A 19,593-nucleotide genomic window follows, 5' to 3' on the forward strand; every position below is an offset into this window, starting at 1 on the left:
CAATCATATAATTTAAAACTCCACAACTATTCAATCTTTATAATTTTAAAATCACAATAATTAGCCTTTACAATTGATGGTATGGTGTGGAACCATGAATTTTTCTCGAGGGACAATATTTAGTTAAAATCTTAAATTTTATAAAAAATAAATATTTTAATCGGTGACAATTTTAACTAAAAAATTATAGTTAATTAAACCTATGTAATTTTATTAAAAATCAAAATAAGTTTTAACGTAATATAGTTTGTTTTAATAATAAAATATTATTTTATTAATTTAAAATATTAAAAATATTAACATAAAAATTAAAATATATATAAAATAAAAATGATTTTTAAAATTATAAAAATAATATTTTATTATGAAATTAATATTTTATTATCAAAAATTAATATTATAATATATTAAAATTGATTTGACTATTTAACAAAAGTATATAAATTTAATTGACTAAAAAAATTAAATTTAACTTATTTAATCCTAAAATCAAAATAAAAAATTTAACTATGCAATTAATCACCATAGATAGAGCGCGTTTCAAAAAAGAAAGAAAGAAAATATAAACAAAAGAATGGATGAAACGACGTCGAAAGGAGCCGCACCGACCTTCCAGCGACATCTTCAATTGAATATATAGACGAAAAAACCAACGCTGTGGAGAATCGAGATTGAAAGATTCACGACAGACCACTCTTCTCTTCCTTTCCTCCGGACTTCTTCATCTCCCTTTCTTCATTCGTCGATTGAAAGATTATTTGCATCGGCAGGTGAATCGAGCCCTTTGTCTAAAAGTTTCCGTTAATCTCTCTTTTGCTTGATCAATTTGTTCGGTCCTCTTTATTCTAAAAAATTCAAGATGCCTCTTTGATCGTTGTCTTGCAATTCCTGTTTTGAGCTGATTTAATTGAAGTTTAGGTGATTGATTCAAAGTTTATTTCGTAGATTTTAATTTGCTATTGCGTGAATCTACAAATTGGAAACCCTAGGTTTGTTTTCGAGTCAGGGTCAAGTTTTCGATATTTACTCGTTCGATTGATCGATTTGAAAATTTCAATCTTCAGCCTATTTTGGTTGTTGGTATTTTGATTGGGAACCCAATTTGATACTCTATTCTTGCTCCAGTTCGATCTCCAGAATTCAAGATGCCGGCTACAGCTGGAAGAGTTCGCATGCCTGCTAACAATAGGGTGCACAGTAGTGCTGCCCTCCAGACTCATGGTATATGGCAGAGTGCAATCGGGTATGACCCTTATGCACCCAACAAGGATGATTCCAAAACGTCTTCCCAGCAAAAGCCCTCAAACGCTGAACCTGAGGCGGAGAATGCATACGCCAGCTTCCAGGGCCTTCTAGCTCTTGCCAGAATCACTGGTTCCAATGCTGACGAGGCTCGTGGTGCTTGCAAAAGGTGTGGTCGGGTTGGGCATCTCTCATATCAGTGTAGAAACTTTTTGAGTATCAAGGATGATAACAAGGAGAAAGACCCAGAAGCACTCCAGGCGGCAGTTTTGTCTGGATTGGAAAAGATTAAGGGAAATGGAAAAATTGGAGTTGGCAGCAAGGAGGAAAGCGAGGAAGAAGAGGAAGAGAGTGAGACTTCAGATTCTGAGGTGGATTCGGAGATTGAAAGGATTATTGCTGAAAGGTATGGTAAGAAGGGCAGTAGTAAGAGGAATTCATCTAGGAAGGAGGAGAATTCTGATGAAGGCTCAGATTCAGATTCTGGGGAAAGGAAGAAAAGAGGAAGGTCAAAGAAAAGGAGGAGTAAGAAGAGGGGGATTAGTGATTCAGAGGACGAGGATGAAGGCAAAAGGAAGAGGAGGAGGGAGAAGAGGAGGACAGGTGATTCAGAGGATGAGGATGAAGGCAAAAAGAAGAGGAGGAGGAGGGAGAAGAGGAGGAAGAGGGATGAGTCTTCTTCTGAGGAAGAAGACAGGCGGCGCCACAAGAGGAAGAGTAGGAAGGATAAGAGGAGGGGGAGAAGTCATAGATATTCTGATGATTCTGAATCAGATGCATCTGATGACTCTGGTAAAAGGCACAGGCGAAAGAGCAGGAAGCCAGCATCACGATCTGATTCTGATTTGAGTGCCTCTGATGACTCACGAGTTGGAAGGGTTACGAAGCGATCTGAGAAGAGGAGCAAGAAGCCCCACCATGAAGAGGACAACTGACCTCTTGCCAGTGATGGTAATTAATCTATTTCTTTGGTGAATTTCTTACCTGTGGCGGGCTGTGAATAATATTTGTGTATAGTCATAGTTTCCTATGAATTAATTTTTCTGGTGCCACATATTTTGATAGTATTGCTTTTTATTTCCTCAAATGTATTATGTTGGGTGTTTTTCCTTGTTTGCTGCATATCGAATGTTCCTGTAACTGGAGAACTATCCTTGCTTTCATGATTTGAAATAGTTGTATAACGAAAAATGATCAGATTGGTGACTGCTTTTGAAATCAATCGCTGCTTGACAACTGTTAGCCTTTTTTTTTTTTTTCGCAGGGTTCCAAAGGTGAATATGCAGATCGAGTCACAAGTACGGAGCCAGCAGTGGACCAGTGGTGCAATTGAAGTTTCATCGTGGTGTATTCATGTCTGAAAACTTGTTTCTATAAGATTTCTTTAAAAAAAAAAAAATTCGTCAGAATGATGCTAAAAAAAAGGAAAAAAAAGATTGTCAGGTGTTTAAAGAGCCCTATAATTTTAGTTGCGTTCTTCGTGTGTTGTTGTATGAAACTCCTATTGCTTTCAATTATATGCATTATTATTCAAAAAAAATTTCTTCTAACTGGTGGAAGATATGAGAGAGAGAAAGCCTTGAGCTTTTCTCTAGTAGCAAGGGAAAATGCCTTGATTTTCTCTGCGTAGTTGTTAAAGGCGTGCCTTCCAGCCTAACATCATCGCACGAAATCTAGAATTAGCAGCCACCAGTTGATTATTACCAACTTCTTATGCTCATCTCCCTCTCCGCCCTTGGTTTTGGGGGTCCTGCCCTGTTTTCACCTCGCTCCTCTGTTTCTAGGATTTTATCTTTTTAGATGATATATTGAAAATATCTCAGGATAAGGGAGCTTATGCTTGATTCGCATCAAACTCTTGTTTACTGCTGAGCATATTTCTCTCTGATCTGAATTTTTAGTTTCGCTTATTTTAAGTAATTAACTTGCCATTAATATTGAGTAAAAGAATAAAAAGGCGCTTCAAAATTACACGAATTTTTAATTTCTTATCCGACTTTCCCCTTGAGAATCATTTTGCGCATGTATGTAGACAGATATTACCTGCTTCAAACTCTTCTGAAAAGAAAAAAGAAAAAAGAAAAAGTAAATCAAGCAACGGTAGTCGTGTGATAGTTAATATCTGATAACATTCAGTCTTTCAAAAGCTAGGGCTAAGCGCACGATTCCCTGCTGCTAATATATTTTGTGAATTGATTCCTTTGTTGTTGAAGTTCAAATAGGCATGCTCATGGCTTTGGATTTGAGAATCTGTTTCGAGACATAGTTTTGTCCATACTTTTTCATAAAAGCTGGTTTGGCCTTCAAGCAGATAGCGCATCCTTATATTTATTATCTTCGAATCTCCAGGTTCATTTTTGTTTTGTTTTGTTTTCCCTTTTTCTTTTTTTTTTTTTTAAGTGTGGGTTCTTGGTTGTTCTTGTCGGCTGTATTGTAGAAGCAAAGGCGTTTAAAGACATGGTTGTGAGCTAGATTTGCCTTTATGCTAGATTATAACAAATGCTCTAGGTTAATCGAAGTCATTTTATGAGTGGATTTCATGGCCATTTCTCCTGCTGTGTGTTTTTTTTCCCCTTAGGCAAGCGTATTGTAAATGATGTAATAGTGAAGAACACTTGTCATTCTCTCCATTCAGCGGATGAGGTGATTTTTTGGTTGGGTAAAGTCCATCAAAGGTTGAAGTGCTTGCGCATTAGGTTGTCCGCGATGGTATAATAGCACGAGTAAGGAAAGGTGTAGCTTGGGTTTAGGGCAAGGAAATGCAAGTTGGAGTGCTTGACAAAATGCAAATCACAGTCTTGTTCAGCAATAGAGGTAGCCAATTGTCAAGCAAGGTAATGAATAGTATGGAAGCAGGAGTAATGCTGGTTACCAGAATTACAGTTTCTTGATAACTGTTTTAAGGTTTCAATTGGCATCTCTTTACACTGGGTGTTGCTAGGCCTTGCTAGTTGTATTTGGAGCAGTTTCGAGCTTCCCCCTTGCCCTGCTTCTATTGATGACTAATAAAGTAGAGCAGTCGAAAGTTGAATTAAAATGGGCTGAATGACTTGAAATTGTAACCGAAATAAAATGAGAGATTAAATCGTTTATTCTTCGCTCGGCACAATGTATGATTTATTTTAAAAGAAATGAATGTAAACTAATTCTGGTGAAGTTATCTCAGATTTCAGTAAACTAATTCTGGTAAAATTATCTCAGATTTCAGTAAACTAATTCTGGTAAAAAATTAAACTTTTAAAAAAGAAATATTGTGAATTGAATTCTTGTAAAATTTTTAATTTCAGAAGATGAGCTATTGATTTTGAAATTTTAGAAGCTGAATTATTGTTCAAAATCAAGGAGTATATTTTTATTAAAATGGAAAAAAGTACAAAATTCAGCTTTTTATTATTATTATGTTTAAGGTGTAAAAGGTCTCTTTAAGACTTAAGTACCAAAGACCACTGTATTACACCCCTCTGCATCATGCAGCTACCTGTTGCCTCTTTATTTATTTATTTTTTTTAACTGCAATCGCATAGAATTAAACAGAATCCTGAATACACGTTTTAGGCTAGTAGGAACGTCTAATGGCCAATAACAAGGTAATGAGTTAGAAAAGGTAAGCAGCTACCAGTTGTCAAGCCCAGCAAAAGGGTTGGAGAACCATTGCACTTGGATTGAACAATTGGTTCTGATACGGCTGAAGCGCGCAATCAGACATGACGTTTAACATAGGGGCCAGTGTTATCTCAGTGCGGATTGTCTCGAAGAGACGCTTAAGGACGGCCTAATAGCGATGATATTTGGGGCTTTTTGCAAAATTAGGGGTGGGAGAACACTTATTTATGGATTTAGGGTTGGATATAAATTATTTGCGAATTTGGGGTTGGACTGCCAGGTGGCACCCAAAAAGAAAACCTGTCGCCTGTTAAACAGGTGCCAGAGCCTGGCGCCATTTAAAATGGCGCCAGACATTATTTTTTTTTTTTAAGAATGGCCTGGCGCCGCTTAGAGTGGCGCCAGGCCATTTTTTTCTTTTTTTTATTTTTTTATAAAATTATAAAATAATATTATTATATAATTAAAAATTACTCATATTATTTAACAATAATATTATATATTATTTAAAATATTATAATTATATTAATTAATTAATATATGAGTGTATAACTATTTAAAATTATAAAAATTAAATTTATTTTTATTAGACTGTTATTATGCAGTTGTACAGAATAATATTAATATCCTAATATTGTAGAGAGTTATGAAATATACCATTCTAAGTGGCGACAGGCCATTATTTATTTTATTTATTAAAATATTATAATTATATTAATTAATTAATATATGAGTATAAATATTTAAAATTATAAAAATTAAATTTATTTTTATTGAATTGCTATTATCCAGTCATACAGAATAATATTAATATCCTAATATTTTAGAGAGTTATGAAATATATTATTATATAATTTGATAATTGCCGGACTTTTCTCACTTTAGGGGAAACTAAATCCGAAAAAGTGAAATAGGTCTAAGATCTCAGAAACCCACTTTATTTAGCCGGTCCAGCATATTCGGTCCTGATCCAGACACGGGACAGATCGGATTGCCTGCGAGTCTGGATCCAGTACGAGGAGTCCAGCCTTGTGATGTAACTTGAAAAAGGACAGTAAACCCAGTCAATTCGCAACTCTGCTTACATGCGCACTGAAATAATTAAATAACCGTCTACGTGAAAAGGGTCCTGACATTTTCGTACTAACGATATAAGCAGTTTTGGTTGTAATTAAATAATATTAGATATTTTTATAATAATAATTTTTTTTATAATTTTAATATATTAATATTAATAAATTTTATTATTAATTTTTAAATAAAAATTACTGTAATTTATAATTTCATAATTATAAAATTAATATTATACTGCGATTAGATATATAAAAATAATTCGATTATAATTTAGATATATAAAAATAATTTAATAATGTTATATATATTTATTTAATGATAAAATTTTTTATTATTTTAATAAATTAATACAGTAATATTATTATTAAATAATATCAATAATTTTTTAATTATATAATAATATTATTTTATAATTTTATAAAAAAATTAGAAAAAATAAAAAAAAAAGAAAAGAATGGTCTGGCGCCACTCTAAGTGGCGCCAGGCCATTCTTAAAAAAAAAAGAAATAATGCCTGGCGCCTGTTAAACGCAGCAGATTTTCTTTTCGGGTGTCATCTGGCAATCCAACCCAAAATCCGCAAATAATTTATTTCCAACCCTAAATCCACAAATAAGTTTTCTTCCGCTCCTAATTTTGCAAAAAGCCCTGATATTTGAGATGTTACCATATAAAGCAAATGCTAAAGTCCTATGCACACAAGGTCGTATTAACTTCCGCTTTATTTATTTATTTTTATGTCCAGTAGCACATGTTGCCATTCATAGCTGAGCTATTGTTGCTCACTTCTGTAGAGGCCAAAACAAAAGTTCCATTCTGATAATTATGTTCCAATTTCCTTGATCATTTTCTCCTTCACTGATGCAAAGTACATGGCAAATTTTATAAAATTGACTCTCAATCAATATCCAATGTCTCATTCAAGAGAGCTTATGCTTGAAATCAACCAATAACAATATATCTAAGAGATAAACCCCATTTTGGGAAAAATAGCTGAAAATTGACAACGAAAGAACATCCTCTATTTATCCAAATTAGATTCTACAATAATGGAATGGTATTTTGTGCAACCCATGGTAGTTTAGTTGCTTTGGTCTGGTGTGGCGGCGAGATTGTTAAGCTCAGCAAATCTCAAACCAACTCGCATTGAATGCTTCAAGAACTTCTCAGCACATCTCATGACACAGGTCTCCTCCTGCTTCTGTAGTGATTTGCGTGTAAAATTGTCAACACAGTCGTTGAAGCATCTCTCCACAACTGAATTATACATCCTCATACTGCAGATATACAGCAGGCTCACCAAAATTAGAAAATTCAACTCTAAAAGTATATGTCATGTGTGGGAAGAGACTTATCTAAAATCCCAGGATTTTTCCAAATTAAAGAAACCAAGAGAACCACTTTGCAATACATGCTTCCTTTCAAACAAATAATACAGTAAAATTACTTCATAGTAACATGATTGCCAATTGTTTTGCTTATGGTCCACCCTCCTTCACTATCTGAATAACTAAAAAGAATAAAAGCATGACTGTATTGGCGACAATTTTCAAAAGGGAAGAAGCTTATGAAGTAACTTTGCCCATAAATTGAAATTAGGAGTTTAGGACTCTCTGAGCAGAGAGTCTGTGTGCCTATAAACTGCAACACCAAACTAATCATGAACATTCTTCTAATAAGTTTCAAATAAACATTGCAACCTTCACAACTAATCATGTGAAAAACAGCATACAAGGCCTGGATGTGAAGCCATATACATAAGGAAGAAAAGTGAAAAGCCCATGGTCAATTAAAGCCTTAACCTTCCAAATTATGCACCCCCTTTACGGCATCATAATAGATCTAGATTAGCTACATCAGGAAGCAAAATTCACAGCAAAAGATGTTTTTATGCGTCAAATCAGAGGAAACAGTAGCTTTAAGCTTTTCTATCAAATGGCAAGATACACAACAGAGTACTGATGCCACATTTGACCACTAAGAAAATTTATGATACATAATTGAGGGCATGTGTAAAATTCTTAGATTAATCAGAAAAAATAATGTTGTTCCCAAAACGTCCGGATGCAACATACGCACAACATTGGCTGCACCGGTTTTAAGAGGAACATTGTTTTAACTCCACATCAACAATGTCACAAATCAAAGTTGCAACGCTAACTTGTTAAAAAGTGAGTGTGAAGTCATAAATAGAAAAAGGAAAAAACTCATTTACACCTCCAGAAATGAACCCATCATAGCAAAGGAATGCAAAGCTTCATTCATTCTACGGCACATTCAAATTACCAGATAAATAAAATTAGCTCATTTATAATCCTCTAAAAGCCAAAAACGAAAAAAAAAGATCACTTTGGAAGCAAACTGAAATCAATAACCCACAATATGTTAAAGGATAATCAACCCAATAAATTCATCAGCTAAGAAGTCCAAAGGGCAGGCTAGAAAAAATAAAATAAATGAAATGGCAAAGAAAACACAAAAAAGGAGGCCATAAATGGAGAGATTTAAAACCTGTCTCGCACTTGGAGCTGCTCGATCACAGCTGCCATACGCCTCTGGTCTTCTTCAGGTAGACCGTCAAGACCTTGTAGCATGTTCTTATCCATGACTCCTCCAATAAATTAAACCTTAGGGTTTTGCTCTTGTTCGTCGCTTTCTTTTAGCAGGGAGACGGTTTTGAATGGACTTCATCTTCCGTTTTATATCAAAGACAACCCTAACGTTCGTGCGCCCTTCAGCCTTGCAGAACGGCGTCGTTTCATTGACTAGCTTCAATTTATTTTGGAAAGTTGGAAAATTAACGGATGAAAAAAACGGAAGAAATAAGTTAAAACTTGTTTTTATTAGAAGTTTTGATATCCAAATACTATATTAGCTTCAAATATTTAAAGTTGGTGTAGGATCTAAATGGAAAGAGTTCTCTGAACCGAGTTTTTTTTCCGTGCTTCACTTAGTCAGTTTTCAACCGCGCTATTATTTTGTACCAAATTTTTATGTTGTGTTAGTTATTGGTAGATTTTTTTTATTAGATTGCTAAAGTTTTCTCATAGCTGATTTTATTAAAAATAAAAGTAATTTGTAAATAATAATTTTACAATTCTCTTGAGTTTTCGGTTTCACTAATTGTAAAATTTTTTTTAAATCAAAATTACTTATTGTATTAATAAAATTTTATCAAATAAAGAGAGATATTATCTCAAACAGAAACACGATTATATCTAATAAATTTTCTAGCCAAAATATAAGCAGTTAAAATAGTATTATGACTTTTACCAAATAAAGCGAATTGCCTGTTATATGCTATCAAATTAGTGTTTTCAAAATTGCTAATTGATATCAATCTTGCTACAAATCCCGGTAGAGCAGAATTGTCGGAATCACACAGCCACATACTTGTCGGCCTCTGGTTTCGACGAAAAGGTGCTATGAGAAAATCATCCCAACCAAACTTGATATCTTCAACCTCAGCCGCAAGTTACAGAAAGTCTCCACATAACTCAGTTTCCCACATAGATAACAAAAAATGGTCAGTTTTTCGGATTGAAACTTTACAGTAAACACAGTACCATCATTTCCAACAAACTTCTTCTGCTGTTTCAAAGGTTGCCGAATGTCTAAACAAATTTTAACTTTCATAGGGTCCGACGATATAACTGAAGCATTTTTCATATCATACTCTTTATAGTGGCCAACAAAATCCCTAATCAATTTAGCCAACCTCTCATTATAATAACCAGAAGGGAAGTCTTTAATCAGAACTCAAAAATCAGAATAAGTTAAAGGGATATGAAGAGGATTTTCTTTACCTTGTACCTCGTTCCAAACAAGAAGGGATCGATTGTACAACCATGAGCTCCCATTCACTATATTTTCAAAATCAACATTATTAAAAAACCGAAACAAATATTTTTTTATCTCTAATTTCATAATAGATAACCCCTCTAAAGGATGGCTTAAATCTATTAATGAAGTCTGCATATTATGAAATTTGATTAGATTGTATGTGAGAAATATCTCCACCATACAAAAATTATAAGTGACGATCGGAATATCTCTAAAATTCTTAATAAAGACAACAGTATTTTCTTTTTTCTCGATAGTCAATTAACGCAGATCGTCTTCCATGAAAAAAGAGAAAAAAAAAATTAGGTTTAAGGAAAAAGAAAAGACGAGATTATCTAGTTATAAAGGACCACAGAGAGAAACTTGTATCGAAAACTTTAATTGCAAATTTGTAATCAATAAATTATAACAAATTTAAACAAGCTAAATTTACATGCATTATATAAATATATAGTATTACGTCGATTTTATAATGACTGTGGTTTTAAATATTTTTTTTACTATAAATTTGTTTTGAAAATATTAATATATGTAATTTTATTGATTTTTTAATTTTTTAATATTATATAAAAGAAAAGTAATTATTGAAAAAATATTTTAGACAAATTATTATAAATTTTTTAAAAATTAAGGCTATTAAATTTATAAATATTTTATGTAAATAAAAAATAAAAAAGTGAATAGGGTAATAAAGGCATAATCTTTATATATTTATATATTTTAATTTAAATTTATTTTTTCACCTGTGCAAATTTATATTCAAATTTTGATTAAAATCATAACTCTTTCACCTTAAATAAGGATCGTCAAATTAAACAATCACCAAACTCAACATGCTAATTTGAAAAACTATACGTCTTTTTATTATATAAAATTAATTACATTTTAAATTCAATGGATGTGAAGAGAAACTTCCATATCCAATCCACAACTACAAATTAAAAAAAAAAATCAAATAAAATTCAGCCCACAGCCCATAAATTTATAAAAAGCCTTGGCTTGAAATCACTTGGAGACCAACCAGCATCATCCCCATCTGATTCTCTACAGTGAGCACACAAACTCAACCACAGGAAAAAGCACCACAGCATCATCCCCATAATCAGATACAACAATATCCTTATAGTATAAATACCACTACAAATTAATCTGAAATTCAAGATAAATTGAATACCAAACAAGAAGAGTCACACGAAAGAATTAAAAAAAAAAACGTAAATAATTAAATATAATAGCGTAATTCAAAATTGTCATATCTTATAATCAAAATTTATTTGGATATATAAAGATAAAAGAATCGACCAATGAAAGAGACCTACATATAATCATATCCAATTAAGCCTCAACTACCAAAAATGGATCTACAAAACTAAATAAAATACACTATTGATCGGAGAAGAAATATTGAGGCCTAGCACTTCTTTGCCGACGAACAAAAACAACCCTCAACTCTCGATCCGATTTTCACACGTCCTTTTATTGTGAATTGTGATTGAAAATAATAAATAAATAAAGTCTCGATAATAATTATATCCATTTGGGATTTTTTGTAATTATAAAAAAAAGGGACGATTCTAATTTGAAGTTTCATAATCTACATTTGATTAGGATTTGCGTTAGAGATAAAAATATGAGATCCTCGTCGAATGGGAATTGCAAACGTAAAAAGTTGGAGTGGATCTTTCTTTCAAATCATATCTTCCATCAAATAAAGGAAGATTGAAGAGGAGAGTCACATGACAAAGAAGGCTTCCCACTTCCTCAACCGCCGGCGAAGGCTAATGAGAATGCAACACATATCGCCAAGAAGTTGACAAGTGACAACAATACAATAAAGCGCTAAAAACAAACCATCAGGTGGCAGAGACTGAAAGAAAAGGAGATACACACAGAAGCAGAGAGAGAACTGAAGAGTGTGCAAGTGAAGAAGAGAAGCAAAGAAAAGAAACGGAAATGCCGAGTAGCAGATTTGCGGGTTCTTTATCAACCCCAAAAGTTGACGTGGCAATTGACATGGGCAATCACTTCCTCAATCTCACCGTTGATGGCTTCTTGAAGATTGGAACTGTATCATTCTTTTTTTATCTTCTTGTTTAAAATGAAATTTCTGCAAATGGGATGAGTTATTTTTGAATCAAAATGACGCTGTTTTGATTGATACAACTTTTGCAGGTTGCAGCTACTAGAGTTCTCGCAGAGGATGCATATCATGTGGTTAAAAGAGGTCATCTCTCTTTCTCGTTTATAAGAAACAACTGCATATGACGTATTTGGGTCATTTTAGTTGATGCTGACAAACACAACTAATACACCATCTTTCTTTTCAGGGAACATTTCCACTCGCAATTTTGATCAAACGGTGAGTTTATTTTTCTTTTTCTTTTTTCCTATTCATAGCTGCTGCAATCATGAAAATCCTCTGTGGGATTTCCATTTTTATAATGCATTAGTGTTCTGTATCTCACATGCTATTAGTTACTCCATAGCTTGATTCCAAGAATTTTGATTACTATCTTTGATTGAAGAATGATACAAATTAGTAAATGTTCAATATGGGAAGAGAGAAAGCCTATAGTTTCTACTGATTTCTCATATTTTTGTTACCCTTGATAATCATGATCTTCTCAAATGCTTTTTGCCCTTTTATCTGCTATTCTTTGGTAATTATTGTTTTTTTCTGCAAGTGTCTAAGAAATGAGATAGCAATCCCCATGCTTTTTTTAAAGAAAATATTGTCGGTGATGCTAGCCACATGATAGCCGTGGAATTCCTGAACTGTATAAGGTTCTTCTACCAGTTGTTAGTTCTCCATTTGAAACAAACTACATATTGCCAGTTGCTCTATTTCAGTATGAGCAATTTTCTCAAGATTTCTTTAACACCATTTTCGGACTTCTGAACCATGGGTACTTTGTTGATTTTTGAAATTTGAGTGAAAAAGGAATATTTTCTTATTGAAGGGCTTACATTACACTAATTTATTGAAAATTTTTATGATTGTTTTATTTGATATGTAATAATGGATGAGTAGGTGCAATATAAGTTTTCTGCTAATAGAGATACTGTTATTGCAGTTCAAAAAGATGTGCAAAGAAGGTGCTTATTGGGGTAAGCATGTTGTTATATTGCATTGGCTACTATTTTCCCCTTTTTTTGTTAGAGACCTTTTTTCTTTTCTTCTCTTTTTGGCAAATGCTCTAGTAGCCTTGTGTTGCTAAACCCCCATTGAAAATCTAGAAATGTGTTATTTTGCTTACAGGAACTGTTGCTGGGGTTTATGTTGGAATGGAATATGGAATGGAGAGGGTTCGTGGCACCCGAGACTGGGTATGCTCTTTCTGTTCATGTATTTGTCATTGCCTGTGTAGCTACAACTTAGACAATGCTGTTAAGACTTCAAAATACTTCCCTGCTAGCGTCAGTGTTCACCTTTTTATTTGAGAGGAATTGTTGGTGAAGCTCTGGTATTCTCATTTTTAATGAACCCTTGCTTCTTTTCACGTATTTTCCTCTGGATGTATTATAGAAGAATGCCATGTTTGGGGGTGCATTGACTGGAGCTCTGATATCTGCTGCTTGTAACAAGAACAAAGACAAGATTTTGACAGATGCCCTTACGGGAGGTGCCATTGCGACTGCTGCAACATTCCTTAACTATCTCACCTGAATCACTGAAACTTGAATTCTTCCTAATATCTTCAGCAAATTGTAAGGCATTAGATGTCCCGGCATCATGTTACTTTTCATCATAAATGTAATGCCAAACTAATCATAAATGTGCCAGATTGTGAAATTGCAAGACTGATATTAGTGGAATGAAACTGTTCTATATTTGTTGTTTTTCCTTGAATAATCAGCTTCGCAGTGTTTTTATGTATCCTCTATCCGGAAGCTGGACTTGAAAAGGCTTATAGTTGTGTTCTTAAATTTCATATGAGACTATTCTTGGTTATGATTTCTAAAGCATCTTATCCGTCGTCTAGGGCTTACTACTTGCTGTGGTCGTTATCAAACGGCAGACTAATTTTGTTATTTCACATTTGGTTCACCATCTTAACACCCTCGGATGAAGAATCCGATGTGACATTCAAGGTTTTGGCCGGTAACAGAGTTTAGAACCATTCAGGCTTTCTCGCTTTGGAAAAATGTTCTCCGAGACGATGGAACCAGTCAAAATACCTGTAGAGCCATGAAGGGCTCCGGATAATCGTGGAATGAGATACTGATCAGATTAGTGTAGAAAAGCCAGGCATTGTTTATGGGTTCAAAATTCTAACTAGTGGGAAGAGTTATTGTTTAGATGTTAAATCTCGTATGGTACAACAACATTGAAGCCTTTAAAGGGCAAAACCTCAATCAGGCCTAAATCTCATTTAAGAAATTTCATCTAAGGATATAATGGTTGGTGCAATGGAATAGTGAAACCGAATGGGTTGAAATACTATTTGTGAAGGTACAGGCTTCTCTACAGGTTTCCCTTCTGGAAGCGAAACCTGCAGTCTCTTAAAAACTTTATCAGGAAAAAGTGGGATTTGATATCGAGCACCTTGTGACTTTTCCAATAGCTTGCACAAATAATTTAACTTGCAACCACACCAGAAATCATTTTCCATTGAGAAAAATGAATGAAATTTATATAACATGTCAACTCTTTACAGAATCAAGTTTGGAACTGCTCAATAAGTTTTATCAGGCTATAAGTTTCAGCATCTGGCTTAGCACCCCCTAAAATCATCCTCCTCAAAAGGCTAGGAAAATAAACTTTGGCCTTCACATAAGCTTTTATTAATGTATTGTACACAAAAGTATACCTTGTATACTTTGCTTTCGCTATTTCTTCAAAGAACTTCTCAGCATTAGCTATATCACCCTTCTCTGCAAAAATTTCAATAATTGAAAGTGTCGTTTCCAACCATGGGGTTGAATTCTTCACTTTGTTGCTTGTTTTCAAGTGCATCCCCATTTCTAGAGTCTTCAAGGCTTCTTCCACTAGTTCAGCCTTCAAGCAACCCAAAGCAAGATGTCGAAAAGTTATGGCATTTGGTTTGCATCCATTTATCTCCATTTCCCTGAAAACTGCAGTTGCCTTTTTTATCAGCCCATATTTGCAATAAACAGACAACATGGAATTGAACGGTTCTGTTGATTTCAACCCTTTTATTGACTTCATCTCTAACCAAAGCTCTTCCGCTCGACTGAGCTGCCCAATTCTACCAAATGCTTCAATTGCAAGCATGTAACTTTTAGACCTAACATGTGAGAGTTCTTGCACCATGGTCCATGTTCTCTCCAATTCCTTCCCCTTCCCCAAATACCCATACAATATGATCAAAACATCTAGTGTTGACCAGTTATCTCCTGTACGAGACTTTTCTACATCTTCAACGTACGCCTCAGCCACTGTATACAATCTTGCAACAGCATGTGCAGTAGCTAATATGCAGAAAGATATCTCATTTGGCTCCACTTTTGACATCTTCATTTCATCAAATACCTTCACCAGTCCTTCAATGTTGTGTTCATTAGCTTCAATTTTCATTAGAATGTTGTACGTGGAGACATGAGGAGCCGTCTTATATGCCTTCATTAAAGTCAGGAACTTTGGTATCATTTTCCTGCGACCATGAGAAGAATGGAGGATTATAAGGCGGTTGAAAACCAAATGTGATATGGGGTGACCCAATTCCCTCATTTTCTTCATGTAGTCAAGCGAAAGCCTTATGACACCCTTTTCCAAGCATGCAATTACAAGGTTATTATACAGCAATTCATTCTGGAACTCAGGAGGGATACGAGTGAAGAGCTTTTCCCCATGACATATCCCATGAAGTTTGGTTGTGAACTCCAATAGGTAAGAATAGTCAAGTTCTTTTGGCCTATAAGGTCTCTCCCTGACCACCCATTCCATCACCTGCCAAAAGCAGTAGACCCTGCAGTGTTAAAATACTGTTGCACCCAAAATTCTCAAATAATGATCTAATCTACAATGTCATCATGATTGCACTGTTGCACCACCATCTCAATCTAATAGTTTACGTTTGATTATATATTCTCACTTCGTCACCAAGAAAAACAAAATATCAGTATATAGAAATGTAAGTTTGTTTCACCATCTATCAAAGCAAATCAAAGTAAAAGTACCTTTCTTTGGAGAAAGTAATTGGAACATAAATAGACATCTAGAAACTCAGTTTTATTTCCATATCCTCAGAAACCTGCTCATCTAATTAATTCACTTAAACAATTAAACAAACCCCTAAAATATTTAGAAGATGAGAAAGATAAAGAAACCTCCAGCGCGCGTTTGTTCAATTTGAGCTTCCTCAAGCGGTTAATGGCGTGAAAAATGTCACCTCGATGAATTGGAAAGCCTTCGCGCATCCAGCTTTGAAAGGCTAAACCAACCGATTCTCCTCTAGCAAGCTTCTCAATTCTCAAAGATAAGCTCTTGGGTGCTTCTTGTTCTTCTCCTGGTTCTAATATCTTCTTCTCGGGCGAACAATTGCTAGTGTAGGTACAGAGAAAATCGAAATTGCAAGGAATTTGGTAGAGAGGCGGACAACTGATAGAAAGTGTTCGATGAATTGCTTGAGAGAACCAGCGTCGGCCCAAAACGGCCAGCGCACGCATGCTTCGTGTCCGTTTCGGGACCTGAAAGCGCGCTTACGCAAAAGAGCCAGAGATCTTATTTGAAAAAAGATGTCGCCACATGCAAATGCTAAGAGCCCAAAGTCCAGCCCAGAAGAGAAACCGAAATTGAAGCTTAGCTGCCTACAATCCAGCCTAAGTCCTTTTCTGGGATATTTTGTCCATGCCATTAATATTTATATAAATTATTGAAAAATAATATATGGATGCAAAGTTCAATGGAAATTTGGAATTGCATTCTGCTCCCTAAATTTCATTGTGGATAGATAATCATGAATAAAAAATGGGTTTGATATTTATTCTCAAATTTCTTAACATTTAAATATCAAATTTGAGATACTATAAGCACTAATTATCTTTGTTTTTTTTGTTTGTGATAGTGATGAAGAATAATAATGCAATCAAAATAGAATCGTATGCCATCTTTTCCTTTTTGTATGTGCTTAAAACACAGAAAATCATTTTTTATATTGTTTCTCCAAGTCCTTTTATTTATTACTTTTCAGGTATTTAATTAGAAAAATATCATCAATGAAATTTAAACTCTAAAATTTTAATTATCATCATTGATTAAAATCTATTTGACAATACTAATTAATATAATAATTGTTAATTGTCAATATAATTATTTAGATAATAGTTTCTTAATCAAATATTAGAACAAATAGTTTTTCACGATTCAGTTTCTTAATCACTGATTATTAAATATTATTTTGAAAATTATCACCGAACAAACGCTTAGAGTTATACAATGTGGTAATAGATGCTTCTTTTTGTGTGTATGATACATGATTGGTTTTGTAATTACTCAACTCAGCAAGGGAAGATAAACTAATGGGTCAAAAGGTCATTATTAATTCCAAGATTGCCCTCTGCTGATCAAAGCCAAAGAAAAAAAATATAAAAAAGTAGGTTGATGTAATGTAAAGTGGAAAAGAAATTGCATCGCTTTGTAATCAAGATTACAATGACAAAGAAAAGTGAATTAGTGGCCACATTGGATTAGTAGAATTTAGGTCAAATCTAATTAATGGACAACTAAATATTTAAAAAAAAATAAAAAAATCAAGAACCCTGGCCAAAAAAGTTTTCTTTAGTAGTCCTTCATGATTGCTCTTTTTATAGTTTCATGTTGCCCCCCTTTCCCCAACTCAGTCCAAAATTTTCTGCTCCTTTAGTTCAACCTAAGTTTTCTATTTATCCACCCTTTTTTTCATTCATCTATTTTATTATTCTCATTTTTTTTTCCTTTTCTCAATTTATTTCATAATTAGAATTGAGAATTTCATTTTTAGGATTTATTGATTAAACAATTTAATGAAAATTTTTTAACTTGTAATTTTTTTGGGGGTAATTTTGTGCCTGTGCGAATTGTGAATTTAACTTTTCAAGAAATTTTATGCTATTACATTCTGTGGCTAATGTGCACATGTTTTTAATAAACTTTATATTAAAATTAAGAAAATAAAACTAATTTCAAGTTTCAACTTCAATATAAAGTGATAATCAATCATTCTTCAGGAAAGGAAAAACGAATTTATCCGTTAACATTAATATCTGGCTCTATATACCATTGTGAATTAATATGTAGGCAATGATTTGGATTTATTTCTCTAGTTTGATAATATATATATATCTTACAAATAAAAAAAAATCCCTGTGAACTACTTCCAAAATTTAAACTCTAGATAGGAGAAAATGCAGTGCCAACTTAACTGATTTTGTAGTTGCTTCACGAGTTGGTCTAGATTGTTTTTCAGTAGGTGTTTGGGAGACGTCATCATCAACTTCCTCCGGGGTTTCAAACTCAACATTGACAACTAAACAGAGGTTTGCGCTTTTTTTGGGACTCAACCTAACATGGGGAAGGGAGGAAAATAGAAACCTGATTATCGGGGATTCCACGCACTCTTGCAGTGAGTGGTAGGCGAGTTAGTTTAGATGAAATCATAATAAAATCTTTATCATCAAATCAATAGCATAAGTAGTTATGAAACTCAACAAATTGAAGTCGATTATAACAGATAATTATAGAAAAGAACGAAAGAGGAGGTGGGAAAAGTAGATCATATTTAAGTGAAAGAAGTTATAACCATAGACACCAACGCTAATCGAGTTCCCCTTCCAAAAGTACACAGAAGGCCAAGTTAAGACCAGCAAAGCAGACACACTTAACACATAAAACAAGCCATCAAACTCCAGGAAATTAAATCCTCATACAAGGATTTTGATTACCTATGGCTGTTTTATTTACAGCAGCAAGCCGACAACTATTTTACATATTCATTAACAAACCCTTTTGCATCCTTTTTTTTTTTGGGGATTTATTAAAAACATCAAGTACAGGCTTTGCTAGGTCCATGTCCATGCTGCTTTCTCATTTGCAGTTGCATGGATCACAGCTGCAGCTTGATCCACACTTGCACCCATTTCCACTCTCAGCACCAAAGTTCAACTCAGTACCCTCATAGGACCTGCAAAAACCACACCAGCTCTCAATTTTTTGTACAATCAAGAATCTAACTTCGATTTGGCTGCGTAAATAGAATTTCTCCGAACTTGATTAGGGTCTCAAATTCAAACTCAAAATGATTGTGATTCTTACATCTTAGGAGGTGCAACTCCTGCGATGAGAGTCTCAGTTCTGGTGTTCTCTGAGATGTCAGGGTACATGCCACAGCTGCAAGAATTCAAGAAGATGAGGGAAGAAAGATTAAAGAGAAACTCTTAGGAAGTTTGTTTGGTGCATGAGAAACAATTTTCCAAGAAAAAGAAACTCTTACCCGTTGCAGCCGCTGCCGCACTTGCATCCAGAGCCACAGCCACAGTTTCCTCCGCAGCAAGACATTTTCTTTAGGGATTTGGAAGAGGCTTATCACTTGACAATTGAATTCTTCAACTATAGGATGATTCATAAGGCCCTTGCCTCAGCTCGAATTTATCGCGCGGTTGGAGCTGAAAGTCTTTCATATCCACCATACACGTGGAAACATCTAACGTCAGTAACGTCTGTGTGGCAGGTTCTATCTCCCCTAGGTAAGAACCGACAAATCTCTCTCTCTTTGTCTCTCTAACCTTTCTTTCTTTGTCATCACAAATCATAATATTTGAAATATATTAATTATCTTGCTTATGACGTGTACGATAATTGGTTAGTTTTTTTATTAAATCAATTAATTGGCTT

General features: G+C 34.1%; 5 protein-coding genes across 5 annotated transcripts; 2 read left to right on the top strand and 3 right to left on the bottom strand.

The window, feature by feature from the left end:
- The first annotated feature begins 612 nt into the window (after positions 1-612).
- Positions 613-2,627, top strand: LOC110624731 (CAX-interacting protein 4). Its single transcript, XM_021770041.2, has 3 exons — positions 613-770; positions 1,126-2,193; positions 2,507-2,627. The coding sequence occupies exon 2, from the start codon at positions 1,146-1,148 to the stop codon at positions 2,175-2,177; it is 1,032 nt and encodes a 343-aa protein (XP_021625733.1). The 5' UTR covers positions 613-770; positions 1,126-1,145; the 3' UTR covers positions 2,178-2,193; positions 2,507-2,627.
- Positions 2,628-6,777: 4,150 nt separating this feature from the next.
- Positions 6,778-8,601, bottom strand: LOC110624900 (mitochondrial import inner membrane translocase subunit TIM9). Its single transcript, XM_021770376.2, has 2 exons — positions 8,430-8,601; positions 6,778-7,195 (listed from the first exon to the last, which is right to left on the bottom strand). The coding sequence occupies exons 1-2, from the start codon at positions 8,522-8,524 to the stop codon at positions 7,000-7,002; spliced, it is 291 nt and encodes a 96-aa protein (XP_021626068.1). The 5' UTR covers positions 8,525-8,601; the 3' UTR covers positions 6,778-6,999.
- Positions 8,602-11,467: 2,866 nt separating this feature from the next.
- On the top strand, positions 11,468-13,614 carry LOC110624798 (outer envelope pore protein 16, chloroplastic). Its single transcript, XM_021770162.2, has 6 exons — positions 11,468-11,828; positions 11,934-11,985; positions 12,089-12,120; positions 12,836-12,869; positions 13,021-13,088; positions 13,288-13,614. Exons 1-6 carry the CDS (start codon positions 11,715-11,717, stop codon positions 13,426-13,428), a joined length of 441 nt encoding a protein of 146 aa, XP_021625854.1. The 5' UTR covers positions 11,468-11,714; the 3' UTR covers positions 13,429-13,614.
- Positions 13,615-13,748: 134 nt separating this feature from the next.
- Positions 13,749-16,608, bottom strand: LOC122724512 (pentatricopeptide repeat-containing protein At1g07590, mitochondrial-like). The gene is made up of 2 exons (XM_043959675.1): positions 16,053-16,608; positions 13,749-15,672 (listed from the first exon to the last, which is right to left on the bottom strand). Exons 1-2 carry the CDS (start codon positions 16,389-16,391, stop codon positions 14,422-14,424), a joined length of 1,590 nt encoding a protein of 529 aa, XP_043815610.1. The 5' UTR covers positions 16,392-16,608; the 3' UTR covers positions 13,749-14,421.
- A 1,854-nt stretch (positions 16,609-18,462) lies between these two features.
- On the bottom strand, positions 18,463-19,353 carry LOC110625316 (metallothionein-like protein type 2). Its single transcript, XM_021770969.2, has 3 exons — positions 19,193-19,353; positions 19,015-19,089; positions 18,463-18,883 (listed from the first exon to the last, which is right to left on the bottom strand). The coding sequence occupies exons 1-3, from the start codon at positions 19,255-19,257 to the stop codon at positions 18,787-18,789; spliced, it is 237 nt and encodes a 78-aa protein (XP_021626661.1). The 5' UTR covers positions 19,258-19,353; the 3' UTR covers positions 18,463-18,786.
- Positions 19,354-19,593: the final 240 nt, after the last annotated feature.

This window comes from Manihot esculenta, chromosome 1 (assembly GCF_001659605.2).
Source record: "Manihot esculenta cultivar AM560-2 chromosome 1, M.esculenta_v8, whole genome shotgun sequence".
NCBI classification, from domain to species: domain Eukaryota; kingdom Viridiplantae; phylum Streptophyta; class Magnoliopsida; order Malpighiales; family Euphorbiaceae; genus Manihot; species Manihot esculenta.

What these genes read in the sequence shown, in the direction of transcription:
- LOC110624731 (XM_021770041.2), top strand. Translation starts at nt 1,146, where the DNA reads ATGCCGGCTACAGCTGGAAGAGTTCGCATGCCTGCTAACAATAGGGTG.
- LOC110624900 (XM_021770376.2), bottom strand. Translation starts at nt 8,524, where the DNA reads ATGGATAAGAACATGCTACAAGGTCTTGACGGTCTACCTGAAGAAGAC. An exon ending in CAGCTCCAAGTGCGAGACAG is followed by an intron (nt 7,196 to 8,429) that starts GTTTTAAATCTC and finishes GTATATCTGCAG; the next exon opens with TATGAGGATGTATAATTCAG.
- LOC110624798 (XM_021770162.2), top strand. Translation starts at nt 11,715, where the DNA reads ATGCCGAGTAGCAGATTTGCGGGTTCTTTATCAACCCCAAAAGTTGAC. An exon ending in GCTTCTTGAAGATTGGAACT is followed by an intron (nt 11,829 to 11,933) that starts GTATCATTCTTT and finishes CAACTTTTGCAG; the next exon opens with GTTGCAGCTACTAGAGTTCT. An exon ending in CAAAGAAGGTGCTTATTGGG is followed by an intron (nt 12,870 to 13,020) that starts GTAAGCATGTTG and finishes TTTTGCTTACAG; the next exon opens with GAACTGTTGCTGGGGTTTAT.
- LOC122724512 (XM_043959675.1), bottom strand. Translation starts at nt 16,391, where the DNA reads ATGCGTGCGCTGGCCGTTTTGGGCCGACGCTGGTTCTCTCAAGCAATT. An exon ending in TGAACAAACGCGCGCTGGAG is followed by an intron (nt 15,673 to 16,052) that starts GTTTCTTTATCT and finishes TGCTTTTGGCAG; the next exon opens with GTGATGGAATGGGTGGTCAG.
- LOC110625316 (XM_021770969.2), bottom strand. Translation starts at nt 19,257, where the DNA reads ATGTCTTGCTGCGGAGGAAACTGTGGCTGTGGCTCTGGATGCAAGTGC. An exon ending in TGCGGCAGCGGCTGCAACGG is followed by an intron (nt 19,090 to 19,192) that starts GTAAGAGTTTCT and finishes GAATTCTTGCAG; the next exon opens with CTGTGGCATGTACCCTGACA. An exon ending in GGAGTTGCACCTCCTAAGAT is followed by an intron (nt 18,884 to 19,014) that starts GTAAGAATCACA and finishes TGGTTTTTGCAG; the next exon opens with GTCCTATGAGGGTACTGAGT.